We start from the raw sequence: 25,734 nt of genomic DNA, 5'->3' as shown, positions 1-25,734 counted from the left end.
GTGGTATTAATTTTTTTGATTAAGACTGATTTTAAGCTCTCGAAAATTGCACTTTGGTGCATTTATTGCTCACTTTCACCAAAAGAGGTTACCTTTCCTTTTTGGTCATGTCAAGGAAAGCCATGACCACTTTTATAAACTTTGTATATAATAAATAACAAACATCTTACAGAAACTAAAACAAACGTTAGATTAAAATTTCCTGACTAAGAAGCTTTAGTCACTCTGATTGGGAAGATTTGACAAGAGCAATTCACCAAAACATAGGGTAAAATGATCTTGTTAAATTATGGTAGTGAGATTTTTAAATGAACTTTATATCACTTGTCTCAATATACAGAGATGTAGTCGCTAACCAAATGCATGCTTAACCACAAGCTGCATTGTTTATAATTATTTTTCAGGGGAGACTATGCATTTTAGCCCTTTTCCCCTTAATGCTTTCTTTTTAGTTAATCTGAATTAGTGATTGCTGCAATTTAACCAATTCACATGTTAGTAACTCAAAAGATAATAATAGAATCATTTATTTTAAGGCTTTTCAGTCAATTTTTCTCCCTCAGTTTTCTAATCAACACGAGCTTTTACCACTTCATTCTTTTCCCCACCATAGTAGTTGCTTCTGTTTTGATAGTTTTTGTCTCCATTAGTTACTAGATCCTGCAGTTCTCTTTCTACTTCAACTTGGTCATCTGGATTGGTATTTGGTGTTTTAGGTAATGTCATTTGGAGGGCACACCACAAGGCAGTCCGGGCTTTCCGTGTAGCTACTGCCATTTCTTTGACTGCAATAGCCAAAGCAAGAACATCTGTACATAAAAGAGATACAATCTGAATTAAAGATTTGTTGGTGAGTCTATCTCAACAATGAAATGATTTAAAAGTACACAGTCGTGTAGTGCATTGGTAACACGATAGGGAACTGTGCAGGTGAGACTTCTTCATGTTCCAATCTGTCAAGGAGATGTGTGCAGAGGCCAAGTAGAAGTTGGACACTTTCCATCATGCAAGCAAAAAAAAATTACATGATTAATCACCAAGATCTTGAGATTACATTGTGCAAAGATAAGTATCTAATCTCTGTGCATCTCTTTATCTCTCCTTCTTTAAGATGTTTCTTAAAACCTACCCCTTTGACCAAGCCTTTGGTCACCTATCCTAATATCTTATGTAGCTTGATAACAAATGTTGTGAAGTTGACATTACTGTGAAGCGCTTTGCGATGTTTTACTGTATTAAAGGTGTGACATAAATGCAGATAGTTGTTGCATAGAAATCTTAATGCACGTTAAATTCCTTAGTTTGCCATTTGAACAAATAGTGCTGGACTTTTGTGGTGGAGGCAGAAAGGTTGAGTTGGGAAACTTCCCAACCCAGCAGACCAGTTTTCCATAAATATCCACTGTATATTTGCTCCTGGGAGATAGGGGCAGGATGGAGTCAGGTCTGAGGCAACAATGAAGGTGGGCAGATGGCCTGGCGAACAGGCTAGAATTCTCGTCTCTGTTTACTGGGAAGTCAGCCCAGTTTTAATGATGAATGTCAGGCCCTCAAACACTCACCCCTGCACATGCCCCCCCCCCATGCCAACTCCATGCTCCCTAATATTCCCCATGCCTCTCCATAATTCCCCATACCTCCCATCCCGCCCATGTAACCTCCATAGCCATTCACCCGGTATCCACAATGGGCAGACCTCAGGAGCCATGTCTTTGCAATGGAGATGGAAAAAAATAATCCTCTAACAATCTAATAGAACTCTCAAGGCACTCCTGGCATGGATGGTGGCTCCTCAGTCCTATGACGGACACACTATTACCAAAGGAAGGTGTGATAACAGAGGCATCTCCTGCACCCATGCAGGCGGCCCCCAAAATGCCTGGGCCCTCAAGGCCTCAGGCAACCAGAGGTCGACTGCCATGGTCATCAAAAGCCAAATAGTAAGCAACAAGGTCATCAGCCTGCTTCCACCTCAACTGACAATGCAGGGAGAACACCAAAGAGAAAGTTCACCTGGCTACACTTGTCTTTTACTGTGTTTAATTATGTATTTTGATGTCACCTTGTTTAACTGTCTGTAATGAATTCTGATATGCTGCACCACAGATTCCTTCAATTATTTTATCCACAACTAGACTGTTAACAGATGGATGGGTCATATAAAGGATGTGATGGGAAGCAGCACACCAGATGAGGTCAATACATCTCCTATGCTGTGCCCTCATGATGACAGGTCTAGGGATGTGGTAAGAGCATTCAAGGAAAGGGTAACATGATTATAAAAGGTGGAAAATGTATTTAATTGAATGGGTGTGTAAGGAAGGCTCATAAAAATGTCTTCCTTGCTTGTATCTCACTGCATCTTGCCAGCACTCTCCGTTGTTTTCGTCGTCTTGCATCTGGTTACCACCCCACTTCATTTCCTCATCCTTGGAGGAAGCATTGCACTCCATTTTGTCCTTATTGATCATAGCTTCTCACCTCTGTGGACCAAATTGTACAGCGCACAGCACACCACAATGAAACGTGACACCCTTTCTGGGGTATGTTGAAGGGCTTCATCAGACCTGAACTGCAAATTCATAGGTCCTATGATGGTTGCTCGAGTTGTCCCAAAACAGCTGTGGTATTTCTCCTCTGTATCTGAGCTTGGGTTCCACACAAACATACATAGCCATCTCTTCAGCAGGTAGTCCACATCACCCAGTTTCAATCCTTGAAGGCACATGGGGGTCTGAAAAGTTGAGGCACCTGGGACTTGCCTTAGTATTTTTAGCGGTCATGACAGCTTCCAGGGAACCTTGCAGGGATCTGTTTACGGTGGTCACAGACCAGTAGTACATTGAGAAAATGGCAGAAGCTCTGTGACAGCCTTGCTGGGGAGATGTAGTGTTCAGTGACACTGTTGCTTTAACATTTGCGGGAACCGGAGCCTCTGACTTTAGACCTTCTTTGGTGGGCAGTGTCTTCTACGGGCAAGTGGCTGGTTGCATGCTCCTCTGCATCCTCCTTGTCTATTCCCCCTTCCAGCCTCATGATACTGGTATCCCTCTGGGTGCCGCAGCCCCACCTCCCTTGGCTGCAGCTCTCCACCTCTCTGATGCCCTCCACCTCACCCCCCCTTGTAAGGTGGTCTGAAGGCCTAAGTGAATGGGGTCCATAGCAAATTGCTACACAGTTCTCAGGGCCTTCTACCATCTCTCCACAACCACCCTACACCTCACCCTTACTCTGTATGTGTCAGTCAGAGAGGACAGTCAACTAGAATGCCTCTGGCCAACTTTGGCTTCCCTGCCGCTCTTCACCCAATTTCACTCTCCCTACCAAGCCACGCTACCTCTCATAATGGATGCTGACTGCAGCATAATTGACCTTTCGCTGAGCTTCCACCTCCTTATAGCTCTCAAGCTCCGTTGTTCTTATCCGCCATGTAAAAATGGAAAATGTTGGTAAAATTTCAATTAATTGCCTGTTTAGCTTCTTGCTTAGCTTCCTGTTTAGCTTACCTTCTTGCCTGCTTCAAGCATAGCCTTCTCCCGCCAGTCTGGCTGCCTCTGGGAATATCCCCTAGCGGCATGAACATATCAGGCTTCCCTTCCGATACTATTTGCTGCCATTTTCCCAACCCTCTGCTTCCCAACCTGTCTGGAATGCTCTGGCAAAATCTCAGCCCCCCTTTATACTTTTTTGGAAGTGTGCTAAGCTTTTTAAAGTTCATTAAAAAGCAAAGGAAACTTTTAATGGCATGAATAAAAATGAGTTCTTTTAATGCTGAGAATGAAACTTCTCTGTCAAAGATAAGCAGTACCAACCAATGATTCCATTTGTCAATATTGACATCAAATCAAGCCTCCTTAAGCAAGCTAAATAGTCAATACTTGATATCTTTTAGATGTTTAGGATATATTATTGCCATGGTGATACTGGTTCTCCAAAGGGGGCCTTCCATGCACAAGTAGTATAATCATACACAATTTGTACAGTGAATAATTGAAGTTCACTGCATTGGGTTTTCTGTGCAGTCATAAATTGCCCCAAACCACATGAATGATCAACGAAAAAAACCAAATCTTCATGTTGCATAAATTGAGTAAATGTATGATTTTACCTCTGTCATCCTGGTATCGTGGTGCTCCCTGCCTTTGTCGATTAGCTGCATTTACTATTTCATCTTTCCTACGAGCTTGCGTAATGTGGATAGCTTCCAGATGTCGATCAAGAGCTGTAGAAATATTAGCATGAAGAGGAGAACTGCGGAGGCGTTCCATTTTTCCAAGCAATGTCACAACCTGTTAATAGAGGATTTGTGCAGTTCATGCTTCTATTAATCTAGCAGTAAAATATGCTATTACTTTATTAATACAGTTTTGCAAATTTCTACTTAAACAGGTATGTTATTAGGAGTTATTACAACTTGTACACTGATTTATGTCTACATTTATATTACGGTTTCCACAGTCACACCTGGGGGAGTAAAATATATACGTGTAGGATGATTTCCAGTTAATGTAAGTTTGCAAAATTTAACAGATGAATTTAAGTTTTGCATAATATGTAATATAATGGGTGTGAAATTTTTTTTTAAATGTGTAGGTTCCCTTCTACTGGTAATTTAATTTCTGCAGAACAAAGGATTCATAGTGTGAAAAAAATAAATTTATGTCAAAACAAAAATGACTAAAAAGTAACAGAAAATAGAAACAAGATAGTAGTTTCAATCAGTTAAAATGCTGAAATCGGGAGATAGCTTGATAATATCCCAACATGCAGAACTATGCATAGGACAAGCAGCGTGAAATGAATTTATGAACATTCTCTACATGATCAGCAAGGGTATTTGAAGGAATGCCAAGGTGACAACCAAACCTTGGTTCCCAATTAAAATAAGGTTTGATTTATTCATAATGGATTAGTCACAAAAGGGGCAAAATTCCTGAATGTGGTAAATTGACATAAGATAAGAACCATGCACGTAATAATTTACTGAATTCACAGACTACCTCCTGATAGGGTTACACAGCACATCATAAAGACACTGCACACTTTGAATGGCACTCTAGTACAAAATCAAAAAAAATGTTCTGTTTATTTGATATTGTGAAACTGACAGCCTGGTAACCTTTCAAACCATCAATCACCTTTTAAATATGGACGAAAATGATGCTGTGTGCAATACCAAAGAAGTCATCTCCTGCTGAATGGGAAGTCCCGAGCTGCCAGAAATTAATAGTTACTATTACTTTCAAAGCCATAGCTAGAGCAGTTGGAATGTCTAATAATCCCTTTAAATTGATTTCCAGCATCCTGACAGCACCTTCTAGAGAACCTGAATCTACAGAAACTGTTGCTTTGCATATGATACACAGAATATCTACAGCCTCTTCTGGGTGACCTTGTATGCATCTCATCTATTTCTCTGATATGAAAGCCTTATATTGTATATATAATGCAATAAAATGCTGTGAGAATGAGAACTTTGTATCATTGTTGCCAGCTTCACTGCGAGAAAAAAAACACTGGTTTGCATCCTTGTGATCAGCAGTAACTCATTTCATTGGCAGTGATGAAGGAAACAATGGAGGCGAAATACCCTCCAGAGGGGGGCAATGGCACCTATCACAGGAGGATTTAATGTACCTACTGTGTATTCTTTCAAATAGAAAATATAGGAAATCCCAATGCTTCATATTAAGACATGAACCTCCAAATCAGAGATAGCACAGGAAGATGTATTGATAAAGTAAGACATACAGCATAATATCACCATTGGTATTATGTTGCATTAGCAAAACTGAATAAAACATAGGAATTAGGAGCAGTAGGCCATTCAGCCCCTTGAGCCTGCTCTGCCGTTCAATTAGATCATGGCTGATCTTCTACCTTAAAGTCATTTTCCCACTCTCCCCATATCCCTTTATTCTTTACTAACTAGAAATCTACCAATCTCTACCTTGAACATAATCAATGACTGAGCCTCTACAGCTCTCTGGGGTGGAATATTCCAAAGATTTACCACCCTTTGAGTGAAGAAATTCCTTCACATCTCAGTCCTAAATGGCCTACACCTTATTCTGAGACTGTGTCCCCTGGTTCTAGACCCCCAGACCAGTGAAACATACTTCCTGATATAATATAACATAATATTATAGATCTTCATCGGTCAGTTGCTGTCTCAGCAGCATGCATTCAATGCTTAACAGACCCTCTACCATTTACTTATCTACAAACAGGATAAGACCACTACTGCTAATGTTAGTAAAATGAATGAATATTTGATGCATTTGTATGAAATTCCTGTGTCCATTGTTTTAATAAATGATCAACAGCTCTGTAAAATTAGCAGAGGAAAAAGCCTATACCTGCTAACACTGGCAACAATTTTTTTTCAGAGGTTATTCAGATAATCAGATCATACAATGATACTGGATAGGAGGGCATTTGGTTCATCATGCCTGTGCTGGCTTTTCGGTGGAGCTATCCAACTAGTCGCACTCCCCAACTCTTACCCCATAGCCATGCATTTTTTTCCCTTCAGGTAGTTATCCAATTTCTTTTCGAAAGTTACATTCGAACTTGCTTCTATCACCCTTTCAGGTAGTGCATTTCCAGATCACAACAGCTTGCTGCGAAAAAAGCCTATGATTTTAAAGTAAATTACAGTGTTTGTAGGTGGTAGGAACATAGGACTTAGGAGCAGGAGTAGGCCATTCAGCCTTCAAGCCTGCTCTGCTATTCAATAAGATAATGACTGATCTAGTTGTGGCCTCAACTCCACTTTGCCGTTTGCTCCCCCATAACCCTAGATTCTCTTGTCTATCAAAAATCTGTCTAACTTTGTCTTGAATAAATTCAATCACCTAGTCTCCACTGCTTTCTGTGGAAGAGAATTCCACATACTAATGACCCTTTGAGAGAAAAACATTCTCCTCATTTCCATCTTAAGTGGTAGACCACTTCTTCTTAAACTGTGGTCGCTGGTTCTAGTCTCTCCCACAGCAGAAACATCCTCCAGGTATCTACCCAATCACCTCCCCTCAGGACGTTATATGTTTCAATAAGATCACCTCTCGTTCTTCTAAACTCCAATGGGTATAGGCCCGACCTGTTCAACCTTTCTTCATAAGAAAAGCCCCTCATCCTAGGAATGAGTCGAGTGAACTTTCTCTGAATTGCTTCTAACGCAATTATATCTTTTTTTAAATAAGGAAACCAAAACTACACAGTACTCCAGATGTGGTCTCACCAATGCCCTGTCCAGCTGCAGTAAAACTTCCCTACTTTTATATTCCATTTCTCTTTCAATAAATGCCAACATTCCATTTGCCTTCCTAATCATTTGCTGTATCTGCACATTAACTTTATGTGATTCATATACCAGAACATACAGGTCCCTCTGTATCAGAGTTCTGCAATCTCTTTCCATTTAAGAAATTTGTGCCCTGAAATTATCCAATGGAACACTAGTGTACTTTGAGTAATTCCTTCTGTTATATTTGCAGTAATTTCAAGTCTTCCAAGTCAGTAATTTCACAAACAGTTCAGATGATGTTCTAAAACACCAATCTGTTATTAAAAAAAAATCACTGTGAATTTATTGTGGACACTTAATTTCTGTTCTTGGTTTATCTGTTCTGTTGTTTCTTTCAGGTGTCAAGACCTTTATTATCAGCCAGGAGATATCATACAGCTTATGCACGATAGTGTTTCCACTGATGAATTAACAATTTTGACATAATTGCTGCAAGTTCAAAATTTTAAGACTGGAAGTAACTGTCAATATGTAACTTATATTGGAATGTTATTTCCTAATAGTTAACTAAAGCTAATATTCTAATTGTAGAATATCATAAATGTAATCTTTCAGCAAGAATGCAATCAAGCATCAACACTCTTGTTATAGTGCTTTTCACTTGTAGGTATACATCTTAAAGTTTGGGTCTACGCCATACTTGGTGCCAAAACAAGCACTTCAAATCTTGACAGTCCTGTACATGCCAACACTAAAAATATCTGTTATCACTTGTTGGTTTTGGAGATGACAAACATATTAAAATATGGACATTATTTTCTAACTGTTCCTGTCCCTCTAGTGATGAGATCTTATCTTTCCTGTTTTCCCCATCTTATGAGGCAGCAACTTCATGCTGAAGAAAGCAAAAGAGTTGTTGCCTGTGTGTGTTTAATCTGCTTCAAATGCTTTCAGGCATGTCTGTTATGTACATTTAGTTTTTAAATTTAATTTCAGTTCATCCTAAGCAGCCAAATTGGGAAGATGTGTTCAACAGTGAAACCTGGCCAGAGAGAAGGGGGGGGGGAACCTTTTTATTTAGCTCTTTTCTATTCCAAGATCCCAAATTCAAAATTGATTTGGCAGTGAGATCAACCATTGAGATAGGTATTAGCTTGCTTTTAGTTTTGTTTCCTAAAAGGATGCCAAATTTAGCTAACTGAAATGTGAATTTGAATAACTGTCGATTTTTTCTATTTCTCAACAAGTAGTTGAATATCCCCAAGAAGAGTACATTCTGCTGCTTCTCCATGTGCTTGCAGCATTTCCAAAATATGAAAAGCTAGACTTCCAAGGATCAGTGTTGGGCTTGTGGAAGTCTTGGTGGAGCAAATAAGGTAACGGGCAGGTCAGCTTTCCCAGAGATAATACCAAGATTGCAAAACAGCCACAACAGTAATCCTAGGAGGAGACTGCTGAAGTCACTGACACCTGCAAAATCACCCCAAGGACCTGGGTTCAGGAAATGATTTAGTGACTTGATCAGGACAGCAAGACTAAGATGCAAATTTTCCTGTTTCCATTCATATGTGTCATGCCTTTTACCACCCCACCCCTCAAGCATACTGAACTCTTCTCCTCCAACATTCTGTTTCCTCACCACATAAAATACGTCATGAAAGCAGTTCTCATTTTTGTCATAAACACACTCTCAACAGTCACAAACAGCATACTGGGTTCATCTAGTGACTGTAAAGGCTTTCATTCTTCTAACTACTTCCACCGTTTCTCACTGTAGCACTGTTATGAAAAGAACAACTTGCCATTCTTCTCAATATTTGCTGCTGAGCCATCAGAGACCCAACCTACAAAAAGAGACTCTATGACACACACACAGCAGTTATTGGGGAGTATTAGACCACCTGCCTATGAGTAACCGCGACATGTTTTAGACTATGGAGGAGTTTCATTTGAGAGTGTGCAACATTCTAGCCAGTGGTCTCAGCAGCCTGTCATCTATCATGGAGCATGTACTCACCTCTATGGATGCTGCAGCATGACGTCTGCCAGAGTTTGTGTTACCAGCTTAGGTAGCTTTGATGGAAGCTCTGGCTGGTGCAATTTAGGCTCTAAAATGTAAGGAGTAGGCCATTTATCACCTTGAGCCTATTCGCCATTCAATTAGATCATGGCTGAGCTGCATTTTAACTCCACTGATCAGCTTTGATTGGACATTCCCTTGATACCCTTACCTAACAAAAAAAAACTATCAATCTTAGTTTTGAAATTTTCAAATGACCAAGCCTCAACAGCTGTTTCGATGAGAGTTTCACATTTCTTTCTACCCTTTTTGTGAAGTGCTTCCTGATGCTCCCTGAATGGCTTAACTCTAATATTAAGGTTTTGATCTTTGTTCTGAGTTCCCCCGCCAGATGAAATAATTTCTATCTACTCTACCAAATACTTTTAACATCTTAAACACCCCAATCAGATTACTCCTGATTTAAAGGAATACAAGTAGTTTATGCAAACTTCAATCCTTTTAGCCTCAGTATAATTCTGGCGAATCTGTGCTGCAGCCCCTCAAAGTCCAATATATCCTTCCTGAGGTGTGCTGCCCAGAACTGAAAGGAGTAGAGTCCCCCAACTTTTACACCAGTGTTGTCCAAATACACTCACCACATGGTGAATTTGCCACAGACATGTGCTGTTCATTTTTAGAGCCACACAACACGTGTTAAAGTTGCAGCCGGGGATCCCAGTATGGATGTCACTCACTAGACCACTATTTGTTATCCATCTTTAATTGAGCAAGGAAGAATTCAATTTCAAGAAAAACAGTCTGTCATTTGTTATCTTCTCTGTTCCTGTTCTTTCTGGGTGCTTCTGACAATATATTTGATCTGCGCGAGTGCTCTGTGAAGCACTGTGAAAGTAGCGCCCATCTTCAGCAGCCCAACTGCTCTCAAAATTTTCTTGGGGAATTTAGTGACATTAGGGATGCTAACTGAAGAACTTGTTTAATTTAGCTGGAAGTAGGTGGTTGTTGCAAAACAGTTGAGTTGCATGATGAGCGATGGACAGCACTGTATGGCTTCCAATGAGGGTTGAAATGTGCAGTTTTCGCAAGCTGGACTGGTGCAGCAACATCCAAATGTGTTCAACCTTCATCTTAATAGATCTGTTGAAATGAACAATTGAAAGGAATGGGGAGCTATCAGCATAAAATGAGAGGTTTCAGGTTGGCCATAAGCCAAAGGTCTACTTGAAGCTGTTCTCCTGGCTCTAACAATAAATGTATCAATGTTGATTGCTTTGATTGTTGTCTTGATTATTTTCAAAATATTGTGCATTTGTTTTATACATACTGTGTATATTTTGTATCATGTGGTGAATATGGTGACCTGATTGCTGCAAGTTTGATGAGCATCGAAATCCTATTGGACAACACTGCTTTACATTGTTTCAGCTTATCCTGGACTACTACCTGCAAAGGGCAAGTAATATTTATCATTTCTTATTGCCAAAGGAATCAATTCCAAAGGTGCCGCTTAAACCATGTTGAGGCAGTTCAAGCAACTATCTGCACCTTTTTAAGTGCAATTACCTGTTATTAAGTTCTAACCCCCAATCTCTCTAGAATTCCTGCCATTGATGCAAGCCCTTCTTGCTGGCTTGCTGATTGGACACCTCCCAACTCTATTTAAAAATATGAGTTTGTCTTTTCTTAAACAAGTCTACATCTTTAACATCCAACCCAAGTTGCTGAGAAAGGTTTGACAGTCAGATTTCTAAGTCCTTATTTTTTCATTCATTCATGGGATGTGGGCATCGCTGGCTAGGCCAGCATTTATTGCCCATCCCTAATTGCCATGATCAGTTTTCGATTTGTGTCTGTTGTCCTTTAGGCATTGGGCAATAGTGTTATAAAGTACACTGATGGAGAAGTGGAGAGACAGAAGATAAAAATTCTTTCTGAGCTTTTCAAAAATTGAACTGAATGTATAAAATAATGTAACCAAGTTATAATGGCCTTCATATGTAGCAAGCATATGAACATGGGGTCTATACTACAGGAGTGGTCGAAACAGAGCTCTGTGCAACTGTAGCATAACTTCACTCCTTTGTATTTCCTTGAGTTAACATTCTACTAGCCTTGTTAACTATTTTTTGAAACTGTCCCATTAGTTTTTTTTTAGTAATTTCTGGACATGGCCTCTAAATCTCTCTGCTCCTCTACAAATCCTAACTTCTCACCATTTAGAAAATACTCTGATCTATCTTTGTTAGGTCCAAAGTGGATGACCTCGCACTTCCTCACATTGAATACCATTTGTCATTTTTGCCCAGTCACTTAATCTATCAATGTCCCTTTGCAAACTACTTACTATGCTACCTAACTCAGGCCTGAATTTTTGCCCCTGCTCGTCACGAAAATTCCCAGCTCAGCAAACCTGACTCAGGAGAAAGTTCCCCAGATGATCAGATTTTCGTCTTTTGCAAGGGGGGGGGGGGGGCGCGTCCTCCCCCCCACACCTCAGTGATTTGGGACTTTGTCCCAGCTGTAAGAAAAATAAACCAAAAAAACAGCCCTCCAAACCTCCCCCAAGGCTCTTTATAGCCCCTAAGCCAACTTATGCCCTTCTATCCACCCCAATGGTCCTTTATAGTTTCAATGCCCCTCCACGTACCCTCATGGCCTTTCGCCAATCAAGATGGAGTATGAGGTGCGAAAATGCGAACTTGTCCACTTTGACCAGAAGAATAGAAAAGCAGCATATTATTTAAATTGAGAGAAATTGCAGAATTCTGAGGTGCAGAGGGGCCTGGGTGTCCTGGCACATGAATTAGGAAAAGTTAGTACACAAGTGCAGCAAATGATTAAGAAGACAAATGGAATGTTGTTATTTATTGCAAGGGGAATGGAATATAAAAGTAGAGATGTTTTGTTACAGTTGTACAGGGTGTTGGTGAGACCACATCAGAAGTACTGTGTACAGTTTTGGTCCCTTTATTTAGGAAAATATATAAATGCATTAGAAGCAGTTCAAAGAAGGTCCACTCGACTAATACCTGGGATGTTGTTGGTGGGGGGTAGGGGGTGGTTTTTCATGAAGAAAGATTAGACAGGCTGGACTTGTATCCATTGGAGTTTAGAAGATTGAGAGGTGTTCCTACTGAAACAAATAAGATCCTGATGGGCCTGATAGGCTGGATGCTGAAAGGGCGTCTCCCCTTGTAGAAGAGATGAGAACGAGGGGGGGTCACAGTTTAAAAATAAGGGTCTCCCATTTAAGACAGAGATGAGAAGAAATTTTTTTCTCTCAGGGAGTGGTGAGTCTTTGGAATTCTCTTCCCCAGAGAGCAGTGGAGGCAGGATCAATGACTATTTTTAAGGCAGAGGTAGATAGATTCTTGACTAACAAGGGAATCAAAAGTTATCGGTGGTAGGTGGAATGTGGAGTTGAGGCCACAATCAGATATGCCACAATCTTATTGAATGGCGGAGCAGGCTCGAGGCCTACTTCAGCTGCTTCATCAATGACCTTCCTTCCGTCCTAAGGTCAGAAGTGGGAATGTTCGGTGATGACTACACAATGTTCAATACCATTCGTAACTCCTCAGATACTGAAGCAGTCTATGTCCAAATGCAGCAAGACCTGGACAATATCCAGGTTTGGGCTGACAAGTGGCAAGTGACATTTGCACCACACAAGTGGCAGGCAATGACCATCTCCAACAAGAGAGAATCTAAACATTGCCATTTGACATTCAATGACATTACCATAGCTGGATCCCCAATTATCAACATCCTAGGGGTTACCAATGACCAGAAACTGAACGGGACTAGCCATATAAATACTGTGGCCATAAAAGCAGGTCAGAAAGTAGGGATCCTGTAGCAAGTAACTCACTTTCTGACTCCTCAAAGCCTGTTCACCATCTACAAACCACAAGTCAGGAGTATGATGGAATACTCTCCACTAATCTGGATGAGTGCATCTCCAGCATCACTCAAGAAACTGTCATCATCCAGAACAAAGCAGCCTGCTTGATTGGCACCCCATCCAGAAAACATTCACTCCCTCCACCACCGACCAGTGGCAGATGTGTGTACCATCTACAAGACGCACTACAGGAACTCACCAAGGCTCCTTAGACAGCATCTTCCAAACCCATGACCACTACCATCGATGAACAAGGGCAACAGACACATGGAAACACCACCCACCTGGAAGTTCCCCTCCAAGTCATTCACCATCCTGACTTAGAAATATATTGCCCTTCCTTCACTGTGTCTGGGTCAAAATCTTAGAACACCCTCTCTAACAGCACTGTGGCTGTACCTACACCACATGGACTGCAGTGGTTCAAGAAGGCAGCTCACTATTACTTTCTCAAGGGTAATGGGGCCTAGCCAGTGACACCCACATCCTATGATTGAATTTTTGAAAAACCGTCCAGGGCCTGACTTCCAGAATTAGGTCTCTGCCACCATTTTGGCTACACCAGAGACCCCCTCTGTCTTTACGAAAATTCAGGCCTTAGTGTCATCTGCAAATTTGGGTGTATTCCTTCACCTAAATCAAGAGAGTTTGAAAGATCAGCAATTTCCTCACCTACTTCTTAATACTCAAGGTAGAAAATATAAGGTTCTGGAGATATGCCAATCTTCAGTCTCACTGGCCCAGATTCTGTTGTAGTGGGCATCTAAAGATGTTTGCTATTAGTTAGTTTTGTTGGTGTACACTTAGTTTTAAAAATTATTTGCATCACAAATTGCTTGAAGTGCAATCCGATCATGGCGTGATGAGGGAAACAGGGTATCTGAATACACAGGGCAATCAGCTGTGTATCTCCTCAACCAACAGTGAGAAATAAACAGTAGAAGAACTAAGAAGAGTGGATAAATCCAATGTCAAATTGGTTACAGAAAGAGAAATAGAGAGAGGGAGAGAAAGACTGAATTAAGAAAAAGAAAAAAGAGATAGCAAGGAACAACAAAAAAATTAATTATATTGACATTTTTAAAGTCTCCAACAAGTAATGCCTGAAAGAATGAGACCCCACATTTGCAATAATTCAATTTCAGTGCCAGAAGCTGATTGACAGTATTTAATAACTACATATTATTAAAAGGGTGTTTAAGCTTGTCATGACAAGATTTAACTTTTCTGTGGCAAATGTAATTCAAATATAACAACTTCATGACATTTAATGCATGGCAATGGTGAGGCAGACAGTCAAATGCCTTTTTGGCAAAGCTAGTGGCGGTGGGGCACAACACAGACAACTTTTGGATATTGGCATTTTACCGCACATGTGCTCCTTGACTGAAGTTGCTGTAACATTAATATATAAATAATGGCAAGCACCATGAGCCTCAATGTTATTTTGATAGAAAAATCTGGCCCATTATTTTCTCCATTACTTTTCTGAAGTTATATTAAGTCTAGTAGGTCCTTCCCTGCCTTGATATTTTCCTTGTATCCAATACTTTATTCTCTTCGTCAACCAGGGATCAAAATAATTGTTTTCCAAGGGCTCTTCTTGAGATTTTCTCAAGGGCTACATTTTATTTTTCAGAGGCTCCGTTTTCATTCTCCCTAACTCCTTTGTTAGGTAATGCAATCATGCAGTATCATTACCTTCCATTTCATGTTGAATGGAAGTGTTGAATTTTTTTCAGGGTTTTCTTCTTTTGATAGATAAGGTAGTACATACACCAAAGACTGAATATACATTATTAAATCTTTTAACTTGGAATCTGCTTCAAACCCTCATTCATGCCTTCATTACCTCTAGACTTGTTTATTGCAACACACTCCTGCCTGGTCTCCCACATTCTACCCTCCTTAATCTTGAGGTCATTAAAATCTCTGCTGCCCATGTCTTAACTCGCAACATTTGTTCCATTCCCCTGTCACCCTGTGCTCGCTAATCTATGTTGGCTCCCAATCAAGCAACATCTTGATTTTAAAATTCTCATCAATGTTCTCTAACCCCTCCATGGCCTCACACCTTCCTATTCTGCAATTGCCTCCAGCTCCAAAACCCCCAAGGTATGTTCGGGACTCCTGTGTATCAGTAATTTTAACTGCTCCATCATTGGTGGCCATGTCTTCAGCTGCCTAGACCATAGGTTCTGGAATCCCTCTCTGATCCCCTCTGCTTCTCTAGCTCACTTCTCACTCATTCTCTTCTCCTTTAAGACACTCGTTAATATCTACTTCTTTCACCAAAGTTTTGGTCATTTGACATACTATTTCCTTATGTGGCTCAGTGTCATACTCTGTTTCATAATGCTCCTGTGAAGCACCTTGGAACTTTTCATTATGTTAAAGGCTCTATATGAGTTTGAGTTGCATACTCAGATCTAAATGCCGCTTTGTTGCCCATCTAAGGCTTAGAGGCCTGCTGAATCCTTCTGCTCCTCCATCTTCAAACTTAATTCGTAAGCACTAAAACTCAGTTTAGGTTATTTGTATAGATCAAGAGGCTCTGGCATGAATTTCTGGGCCACTTCACTCTATAACTTTTCAATCCCCATTTGGTGAAGTAGCCTTTTCGCCTTCTCCCACTTTACCTTTTAGCTAGGTTAGCAAGATCCATCACTACAAAGCTTGATCTGAGATATCAAAAGGGCAGTGGCCTGTTGCATAATTTGAATATGATTAATAAATATAAAATAATCAGCTTCCTGTGTGGTGCAATGTTTTGTTCCAGTGCAGTTTTTTCCCATTGGAAATGCACCATGAAATAATGGGGATTTATTTTAAAAGCAGTTCACTTTGGCTCCAACTATAAAGCCGATGATGCTAGCTACACTTATTGGAAGTGTGAGTTCTGCTGGGGTGTAAAGTTGCTGCAGGCGCATGATGCTACTGGGCTTGTGGTGTTGGGTCCCTTTGCTAAACTGTTTCAATCGCTCCTACTGTCAATCCCCTCGCTCAGGACTCGGGACTGAAAGGCGAGTTTAATTAGAGGTGGGGGATTGGTGCAGAGCTTGGGGAAATCCTGCCCCATGTTACTTACTCCCACTGGGGAATAGATTGGGAGTCAGGGAGAGAGCAGGGGTTCCAGTTCGGGTCCCGAAGGAGGTAAAGCCACTTCTCTTGCTGCGAATGCCGCTAATCCGGCACAGAATGAACAAAACATTAATAATCCTAAGGCTCTTTTCAGAGCCACCCATAATATCGTTAAAGGGCTGGTTACTGTCAGGGGGATTCAGAGATGGAGGGCAGGATTTTGAGTGCGGCGTGCGGGTGCGGTTGGTGGGCTGGGAGCGGCTGGGAAACAGGCTGCCGCCCGCAATCAGCTCTTGGCCATGATTTCATGCTGGCGGGCCTTCCGTGAACATTGGCTCCCCAATGGTCAGGCAGGAGCAGGGGCCTCTTGGCTGCTGGGTCCAATGGCGACCCGGCGGCCAGTTTAAAACTGGCACAGTCAGTCCCTTGAAGGCTGCTGGCAACAAGACATCTTTCTTGTTGTCAGGAGATTAAAAATTATGGATTCAAATGCGGCTGCAGAAGCCAGGCGAGAGGGCAGGTCTGGTGGGCATTCGGCCCCCCTGGTTTTCTGATGAGTGCCTCACGGTCCTCCTGGAGGTGGCTGCCAGGAGGGACACCCTTGTCCCCAGGGATGGGAAGAGGCCACCACACCTTACAAAAAGAGCTTGGGAGGAGGCGGCAGTGCTGATCAGCAGCCATGATGTTGTGTGGCGCACCTGGGCCCAGTGCCGCAAGAGGCTTAACGAACTGCTGCACCCAGGAAGGGTGAGTACCGTGTTAGCATGGATCAGTGTATTGAAGTGTTAAGGGCTGGCCATTCCCCCGTGGAGCTCAAGGATGTTAGAGTCTGAGTGCCAACTGTCAATGACGTCGGAGCTGGCCAAGGGGGTGAGCCCTGGCTGCTTGGACTGAGTGCCTTGTGGCTCAAGGGCCATGACTCTGATGTGCCCTGCAAGGTGCTCCTCAGGTGGGGTTGGCCTGACTGCAATGGCGCTGCAGGTAGAGAGTGAGCTAATCAATGCTCGTCTGTCCTTTCAGGAGAAGACGGCCCATAATAACATTGAAAGGTCACTAACCAGCGGAGGCTCTGCTAACCTCCTAATCCTAACCAGATACGAGCAGGACACCTTGGAGCTGGAGAGGCTCTACATGCACCTTGATCAACCAGCTGTGGAGAGGCTGGGTGTCACAGGAAGGTAAGAATGCAGTGCACAGAGTTGAGAATTTCGGATGGTGCAAACATTCTTGTGTAGTCTCATCATTGATAGGAGTCTCAAAACTGGATTCCCCGTTGATTATTGAAAGACGATGGCACCATGATGCAGATCTCCATGGTCTCACCAGGGTGCCTGGCATACACAGTGACAGTGTGATGACTTAACCTAATGACATGTCGTTGTTCTCCCTTAGGTTTGCCACCACACACCCAATCACAGGGACCCGAAGACCCAACCCTGACGCCAGAGGACCGCCAGGCTCCACATGCATCTGCATCACACCCCCTCCCTGAACCAGGCACCAGCACAGATACCAGCGCCTCAGTGGGCATTAGATCTTCGGCTAGAATGTTGGTGCATAGCAGTGAAGGCACTTCACACTTGCTTAAGGTGCAGGCGGAGGCAGAGAGTGCCCAGGATGCCGGCATTTGGAGGACTGCCGGAGACCAGGACAATGCTCAGTCGAAGGATGATGATGAGCCTCTGGAGTCGTCCATAGGCAGCGAATGCTGGATGTCCAGCGAGATGTGCGGGATGATCTGGTATAGATCCATGAGGGTCTGTGTGCCATCGTCTCCATTAGGGAGGAGTCCATGCAGAGCATGAGCACTGTATTGACCCTCATGGCCGAGTGCACTTCCTACATCTCATGTAGAGGCAGCTCCAGGAACAGAAGCAGGGGTTCCTGGGGTTGCGCTTGGACCTGCAAGGCACCTCAGCTGGTCAGTGTCCGTGTGGGAGTTGGATGAGGCACGCAGTACTCCAGCTAGGTGCCCGTCCATCAATGGGTGAGCAGGGAGGTCCAGAGGTACTACACGTTGGCGCATGAGCTGCCTTTTATCTCTGTGGGCTCCTTTCAGGGCGCTCTGGATGATGGCAGCAGCTCCTCCGCCCCTCTGCCAGTGATCGTGGCATTTGATGAGGCTGCAGCGACTGGGGAGATGCCAGCTGTAGAACTGGCCATTCCCTCCCAGCTGTGGCCAGCACAGGCTCCACTGGCCAGAGGACGATCGCCAAGGTCATCAAAGCCAACAAGACAGCAGAATCAGCAGGTTGTCTCCAATGCTGGTGCCACCAAGACGTAGCACTCGCAAACGTAAGTTTAAGGCACCATGAGCACAAGAGGGACTGGTCACGGGTGATCTTCTGTTGTGCAATGTTTTGTTTATTTGAACTGGTCTGGGGAAGAAGACCAGAGAAGGTTCTGTTAATTTGTTTTGACTGTCAACATGAGATAAATTTTCTTTTGTTGTAACGGTCTGCATATGCTTCACCTTTTTTATTTAATGTGGTGCAGGGTACGCCGGTATGTAATGCTGGATGTGGGTGGCTTGAAACTTTATTGCACAGGCATTGAGTGGACTTTGGGGTCAAAGGAATGGGTCATTTCAGACATCCGGGATGGAAGCAGCAGCCTTGCCAAGAATTGGTAGTGTTTATTTGGCAGCCTAGCTGAAGGAGCATTGGATCAAGGCGTCCTTCACGTCCCTGTCCCCCTGGAGGTTACAGAGGTCTGTTTCCACGCCCTCAGTGTTCTCCTCACCGTGCTCCTCTTCTGACTCACTACTGAATTCATCACCTGTGGCCTGTGCAGCTGCGTCAATATCCTCTTCCTCCAGTGGGTCCCCTCTTGCCAGTGCCAGACTATGGAGAGCACAGCATGTGACCACTATCAGTGACACCTGCTCTGGGGGTATTGTACTGTCCCCCCTGGGACGGCCCAGGCATCAGAAGCACATCTTCAGGAGACCTATGGTAAGAAGGGTGCAATTTTATTCTGTGAAGGCATTAAAAACCATAATAGATGAATTGTGCAAGTTTGTCTGTACAATAGGTCATACTATAGTATGCAGATGACATCTGTAGAAACGTTCAGAGTCTAGGGATTCCTGTTATGATGAGAATTGACAGATTGATGTTGAAGCACAATTGATGCAAGGTTGATGTAAAGGTGTTGGTTTTGATTGTTCTTTTACTGGAAGTACTTGTAACGAGCTGCTGCCCAATTGTCCTGGATGCTTTTAATCCAAGTCTTTCTGCAGTTTACCCTACATCATCATCTTCCTTTGACAATAACTCCTGCTCAGCTGCAGCTGGCTCAATGTCTTCCTTCTGTTGCATGGTGAGATTATATACACAAGTCCACAAATGGGAGATAAGATGGTTCAGAAATGGAGAAAATTCTCAAGCACCTGTTGCTGTTTCAGCATACCAATAGCTTGCCCAATTACTACCCCAATACCTGTATGGCTATCATTGTACCACTTTTCAGCTGGGGTTCATGGCTGTTGGGTAGGTTTTTACAATGCATTTCCTCTACCCAGAACTTGAGGACCTTGCTCCCTTATTTCCATGCTTGCTCAAAAAATGCAGAATTGTTGGCCCAATGTAGGATAAGTGCATTATGCCTGCTACCAGAGAACCATGTACACACCAGCATACTTTGTAGATGATGATCACATGCCAATGGATCACAGGGAGTGGCATCGCTTCCTGTTTATAAAAAGTCCTGGCTCATGTAGTGGTGCCTTAGTTGCCACATGAGTGCAGTCAATCGCAATCTGGACTTGGGAACCTGGCAATTGCTGCAAATCCTGTTGCTCTGTCATGTTGACTGGCAGCATTTATGGGTAAATACTGGCATCCATGACTTGTTTTATGCAGGCATGAGCAACTGTCTGGCTAACATGTGCCATGAACCCTGATGCAGCCTGAAGGACCCTGAAGCAAAAACAATTGAAGGCAACCATTACTTTCATTGCTACTGACAGAGTGATGAGATGGCACAGAAGGCCATAGTTTCTGCTGCAGGAGGTCTGCTACTTTCCAATGGCAAAACCTGAGCCTCTTTCAATATGATTCACTGGTGAGCTCCTGGTAACCAATCTACAGAATGTATATGAAGGGTAGGATCACTACCATGCAACCACCCTCCTATGTGATGCACTCTAGTTTCTGCTGCAGATTCAGCATGCTCATCTTCCTGCTGCTGCTCCTCTTCTCTTCTTCTCAGACCCTCTTGGGTTGCCAGAATTAATCCCATTGTGCATCCCTGAAGGTTAACAAATTCTGCCAAAAACCTTCAGAAAATCTCTCTTCTATAATCAGTACTGGAGTTGCAAATGCTTCCACAGCACTCAACTAAGAATTTCGACAGGTGTACTCACCAGTTTTGTTTGTGGGTGCATGTCCCTTTAAATCAAGTGTTTAATTGCCTATTTTGGCTTTTGCCACCAGGGATTACTACGCAGTCCCACCACCAAAATAGTACTGGGGTTCTATTTATATTATAGGACCTGGTTTGCATTAGATTATTAACCTATCACTGTGTTCATGTGGCTATTTAGGTTGCCTAATCTGAACAACCAGGGAAAATGGTGCCATTGCAACACTGACAGAAACAAGCTGTTAACTATTTCCCTATGATTTTCAAAATACTATTGCCTCATTTCCGCCAGGCAGAAAGTCTCAGAATAAACCCCATTGTTTGAGCAGGGCAGAGAATGTTATTTTTTCTGTATCTGTCTGTGCTGCCTGACTTTGCAGGACTTTTTGTCAATATGTCCTTTTCCTAACACTGACATCCCTTACCTTAAAGGGAGAAAACAATCAGAAGTTAAAAATTAATGGTGTTTATTCCATTATTTATTCTTCTAATTTCCTGGTTAGCTCAACTCTGAATTAATTAGTTGTTATTATTTTGTTAGCAAATAACCAAAAAGTTACAAACTGCCAAACTACAAAACATTCCAATTGTTAAGGAATAGTACAATAACTACATATATAATAAATTGTCTATATAAATAGTAGTAGATTCTGTGACAACTATGGCCAATTACCGATGATAAAGTGTACTTTCATCTATTTGTAGCTACATTTTGAAAAACAACGCAAATTTTAAATAGAAAAAGTTGTCTGAATTGTACCTAAGCAGATCAACAAAAGGGATATGAAATATGGTCAATTAATCAATCTACCAGCTATAATTGAAACATACTCTTGCTTGTTCACGCAGTTGATCAACAATCAAACGATCAACCCGGGAAGGGTTTGATGGTAGCCTGGGAATGGGTGTATTATTTGAACTGGTCACTCTCTTTCCTGGGTAGTTCCGGGCAAGTGCTGCTTCAGTCTTAAAAGGGGAGAAGGGGAAAATCGTCATAACCAATACCAGTTTTTAATATGACAAGACTAAACTTCAAAGAAAAAATAATTTTCAGGTGACAATTTAGCAAAAGTATTTACTGATATGTCAAACCAGAAACCAGCCGTGCTGGTACTCACAGAAAACGACAGTGGCACAACAGAAAAATATGAGCAAAGAAATAAAAAACATTAAGCCCACCAAGTGTGTTGTTTCATAAATTATGTAAAATTTGTGCTATCTTGGGATCTATTCAGCTGGTGCGAGAAATTATAAAATATCACACTAGCACATTAAGGAGTGTTTTTCTGAGTTTAGGCTGAGGCACAGTGTTGGGGCAAAATAAAAAGAGCTTCAGTCTGACTGTGCTACACCTGATTTGAGATCCTGGCATTGTGTACCTGAAATGGGAAAATGCCATTTTCAGCACTAAAATCTCTCATCTTGACAAGCATGAATTCTTTAAAATTTAAAAAAGGCATAAATATGGTGGGGAAAAGAAGTATTCTAGATGCTCAATGCAAAGGAAATGTACTCTGTCAAAAAAGTATGCTTCAATATAGAATCAACCAACAGCAAACTAGCTTTAAGAAATGCTGAGAAACGTTTCCCTATAATATGCCCATTCTATACAGGTAAGCAATAATCTACAACTTTGTCAGGACTGGCAAAATTTGGCAGGGGCAGTGAATTGCAAAATTAATATAAAATAATCTGGATTGCAAATTTCTGCTATGAGACCTCTTTATTCCATTCCAAGATTTCCTGTTGGAAAATCAGGAATTGGGCACAATTTTCTGACCTATGCCAACATGCTCTGTATCATGCATCGAGCCTGCGAAAATTAGATTCCTGTTCTTTTGTGATTACAAATTAGAGGGAATAAAACAAAGTTGGATTAATTTTACTTATGCTGCAAATCTTATTCATACGTACCAAAAACATTCAGATCTATGCATTTTAAACAATGATTTAAGAAGTGATGAAGCACCATTAATAAAATTCATTAATCAGAATAAATATACATTACATAATAATTCAAATTGTACTGCAAACACAAAGCAAATTTGAACTTTTCTAACTATAGTGGGTAATGCTAGCATGGGCAAAAGAATGAAACAGAGCATTTTTTTAAAATGTCAAACAGTGCAAGCCAAACAATCTACAAAGACAGATATGCACTACATAGTGCTTAAAAGTTGTTTAAATACCTGCAATTAAGGGAAATGGAAATCTGGTACAATTTGAGGAAGAAATACACTGATTCACATCAAACATATGAAGTCCACCTCACTGTTGTTATAAAGGAACAAATGGTAATAGAAAAGAAACTCCACTGGGAATCATATTTTGAAACAGTGCAGGGAGTGTGTATTTTTCAAAAATAATGCCTAAATACACAAATATTTAAAGTGTGTGAAGCATTTCTCCCCTTGTTGGGCATGTAGCTACTGGGACAAATTTAATCTAAGTGGAGACTATGCAACACATTTCATTATTCTTGCACTTTTTATATTCTTTCACGGAATGTGGATGTCGCTAGCTAAGCCAACTTTTAATTGCCTATCCTTAATCGCCCTTGAGAAGGTGGTAGTGAGCTGCCTTCTTGAACTACTGCAGTCCATTTGCTGTAGATACATCCACAGTGCTGACAGGAAGGGAGTTCCAGGATTTTAACCCAGCAACAGTGAAGGAACAGTGATACAGCTTCAAGTCAGGATACTGTGTGGCTTGTAGAGGGACTTGCAGGTCGTGGTGGTCCCACACATCTGCTGCCCTTATCCTCTAGGTGGTAGAGGTCTCAGGTTTGGAAGGTGCAGTCGAAGGCGAATTGTGAATTGCTGCAGTACATCTTGCAGATGGTACACACTGCTGCCACTGTGCGCCAGTGGTAGAGGGAGTGAATGTTTAAGGTAGTGGATGGGGCGCCAATCAACTGGGCTACTTTGTCTTGGATTGTGTCAAGTTTCTTGAGTGTTGTTGAAGCTGCACTCATCCAGGCAAGTGGACGGTGTTTCATCATATTTCGGCTTGTGCCTTGTAAATGGTGGACAGGCTTTGGGGAGTCAGGAGGCAAGTTACTGGTCACAGAATTTCCAACTTCTGACCTGCTCTTGTAGCTACAGTATTTATATGGCTGGTCCAGTTCAGTTCCTGGTCAATGGCAATCCCCAGAATGTTAATAGTGGTGGATTCAGCAATGGCGATGCCATTGAACGTCAAGAAGAAATGGTTAAATTCTCTCTTGTTGGAGATGATCATTGCCTGGCACTTCAGTGGCAAATAACATTTGTGCCACACATCAGCTCAAGCCTGGATGTTGTCCAGGTCTTGCTGCATATGGACATGAACTTGTTTATTACAGTATTTTCACAATATATTAAAGTGAAAGAAAAGCCTATGAATACTTTTGTTTTCCATATCTTTAATAGGAAAAAATAAGCCCCGCCATGAATTTATCTGGCTTTTGAAAAAATTTAACCATTATTGCTTGCATGGAAATCCTAAAATAGGGTCATCCTCCCTGAGAGATCGTCCAAGGTTAGCTAGTCCAAGAAAGTAATACTATTTGGCTGACATTACATAGGAACATGAGTAGGCCATTCACCCCATTGATCCTACTCCAACATGCAATTAGACCATGGCTGATCTGTAACTCAACTCCATATATCCGTCTTTTCTCTTTAACTCTTAAAATATTTATCTAACAGAAATCTATCCACCTCAGCTTTGATTTTTTTTTAATCAATTGATTCTGTTAAGGGAAAGAGTTTCAGATTTCCACTTTCATTTGTGTGAAGAAGTGTTTGCTGACATAACCTCAAAATTAAAGCTTGGCCATTCAGTGGTTATGTCTCCTTGTTCTAGACTCCTTCGCCAAATTAAGTAGTTTCTCCCTATCTAGCCTATTAAATTATTTAATCATCTTAAATAACTCAATGAGATCACCTTATAATATTTTATACTTAAGGAAATACTAGCTTAGTCTATGTAACCTTTCTTCATAATTTAACTCTTTTAAGCCCTGGTATCGCTCTGGTGAATTTCTGCATCCGCTTCAAATTCAATATATCCATATGGAGCGGTGCAGCCTAGAACTGAATGCAGTACTCCAGATGCAGTCTAACCACAATTGTATACAACCTGTAACATAACTTCCACCTTTTTCCAGCCCCCTGTCAGCTATATTGTCATAAATTCTGTAAATGGACCCTAAATATCTCTGTTCCTCTGGTTTCTATCTTCTTACAGTTTCGAAAATACTCTGATCGATCTTCCTTCGGTTGGTGTGGATGACCTCACACTTCCCAAAATTGAAATCCATCTGTCACAGTTTTGCCCACTCACTTAAACAATCAATGTCCCTTTGCAACTTTCCATTCCCCACACTATGCACTGTGTGCATAGCTAATTTAATGTCATCAGCCAACTTGGACATAGACCCTATTCCTTCATTTAAGTCATTGATAAATATAGTGAAAAGTTCAAGGCCCAGCAGAGACACCAAAAGTTACATCTTGTCAAATAGAATACATAACCATTATTCCTGTCCTCTGTTTCCAAACTAATTTTCAACCCAATGTCCAAAGGTTGCCTCCAATTCCATTCCATTTATTTCTTTCCATCAGCCTCTCATATCAAACCTTGAGAATTGTGGGGGAATCTAGAACTTGGGGACACAGTTTAAAAATAAGGGGTCTCCCATTTAAGACGGCAATGAGGACGGATTTCTTCGTCCTTTAACCTTTGGAATTCTCTTCCAAAGGGAGCACTGGAGACCTGGTCAGTGAACATATTCAACGCTGAGTTAGACAGACTTATGATTGTCAAGGGTTATGAGGAACAGGCAGGCAAGTGAAGTTAAGGCCACAATTGGATCAACTCTGAAGCAGGTTCAATGAGCCAAATGGCCTATTCCTGCTCCTATTTCTTATGATCCTATGGTTATGATCTTGTTGAATGCCTTTTAGAAGTGCATTTAAATAACCTCAGTAAGACATTCCCATTTTCCAATTCGTTAAATTAATTAAACTAATTAAACAAATTAAATTAAACCAATTTGGTTAGATATAACTTACCTGTTGCAAATTCATGCTGGCTCTCTGAACAGTTCCTATTTGTCAAGGTGCTCAG

At 41.7% G+C, this 25,734-nt stretch overlaps 1 protein-coding gene across 1 annotated transcript in view; it reads right to left on the bottom strand.

The window, feature by feature from the left end:
- Nucleotides 1-567: 567 nt before the first annotated feature.
- LOC144667678 (meiosis-specific coiled-coil domain-containing protein MEIOC-like) overlaps nt 568-25,734 on the bottom strand; it is a 35,428-nt gene continuing 10,261 nt past the window's right edge. Inside the window, exons 3-5 of the mRNA XM_078529133.1 lie at nt 21,454-21,588; nt 4,109-4,289; nt 568-809 (exon numbers count right to left, since the gene is read on the bottom strand). Coding sequence (XP_078385259.1) covers nt 568-809; nt 4,109-4,289; nt 21,454-21,588 — 558 coding nt within the window. The remainder of the gene's footprint in view (nt 810-4,108; nt 4,290-21,453; nt 21,589-25,734) is intronic.

This window comes from Cetorhinus maximus, chromosome 25 (assembly GCF_964194155.1).
Source record: "Cetorhinus maximus chromosome 25, sCetMax3.hap1.1, whole genome shotgun sequence".
Lineage (NCBI taxonomy): Eukaryota > Metazoa > Chordata > Chondrichthyes > Lamniformes > Cetorhinidae > Cetorhinus > Cetorhinus maximus.
The sequence above is the reverse complement of the archived record's forward strand: the minus strand, read 5'-3'. Positions and strand labels throughout refer to the sequence as shown.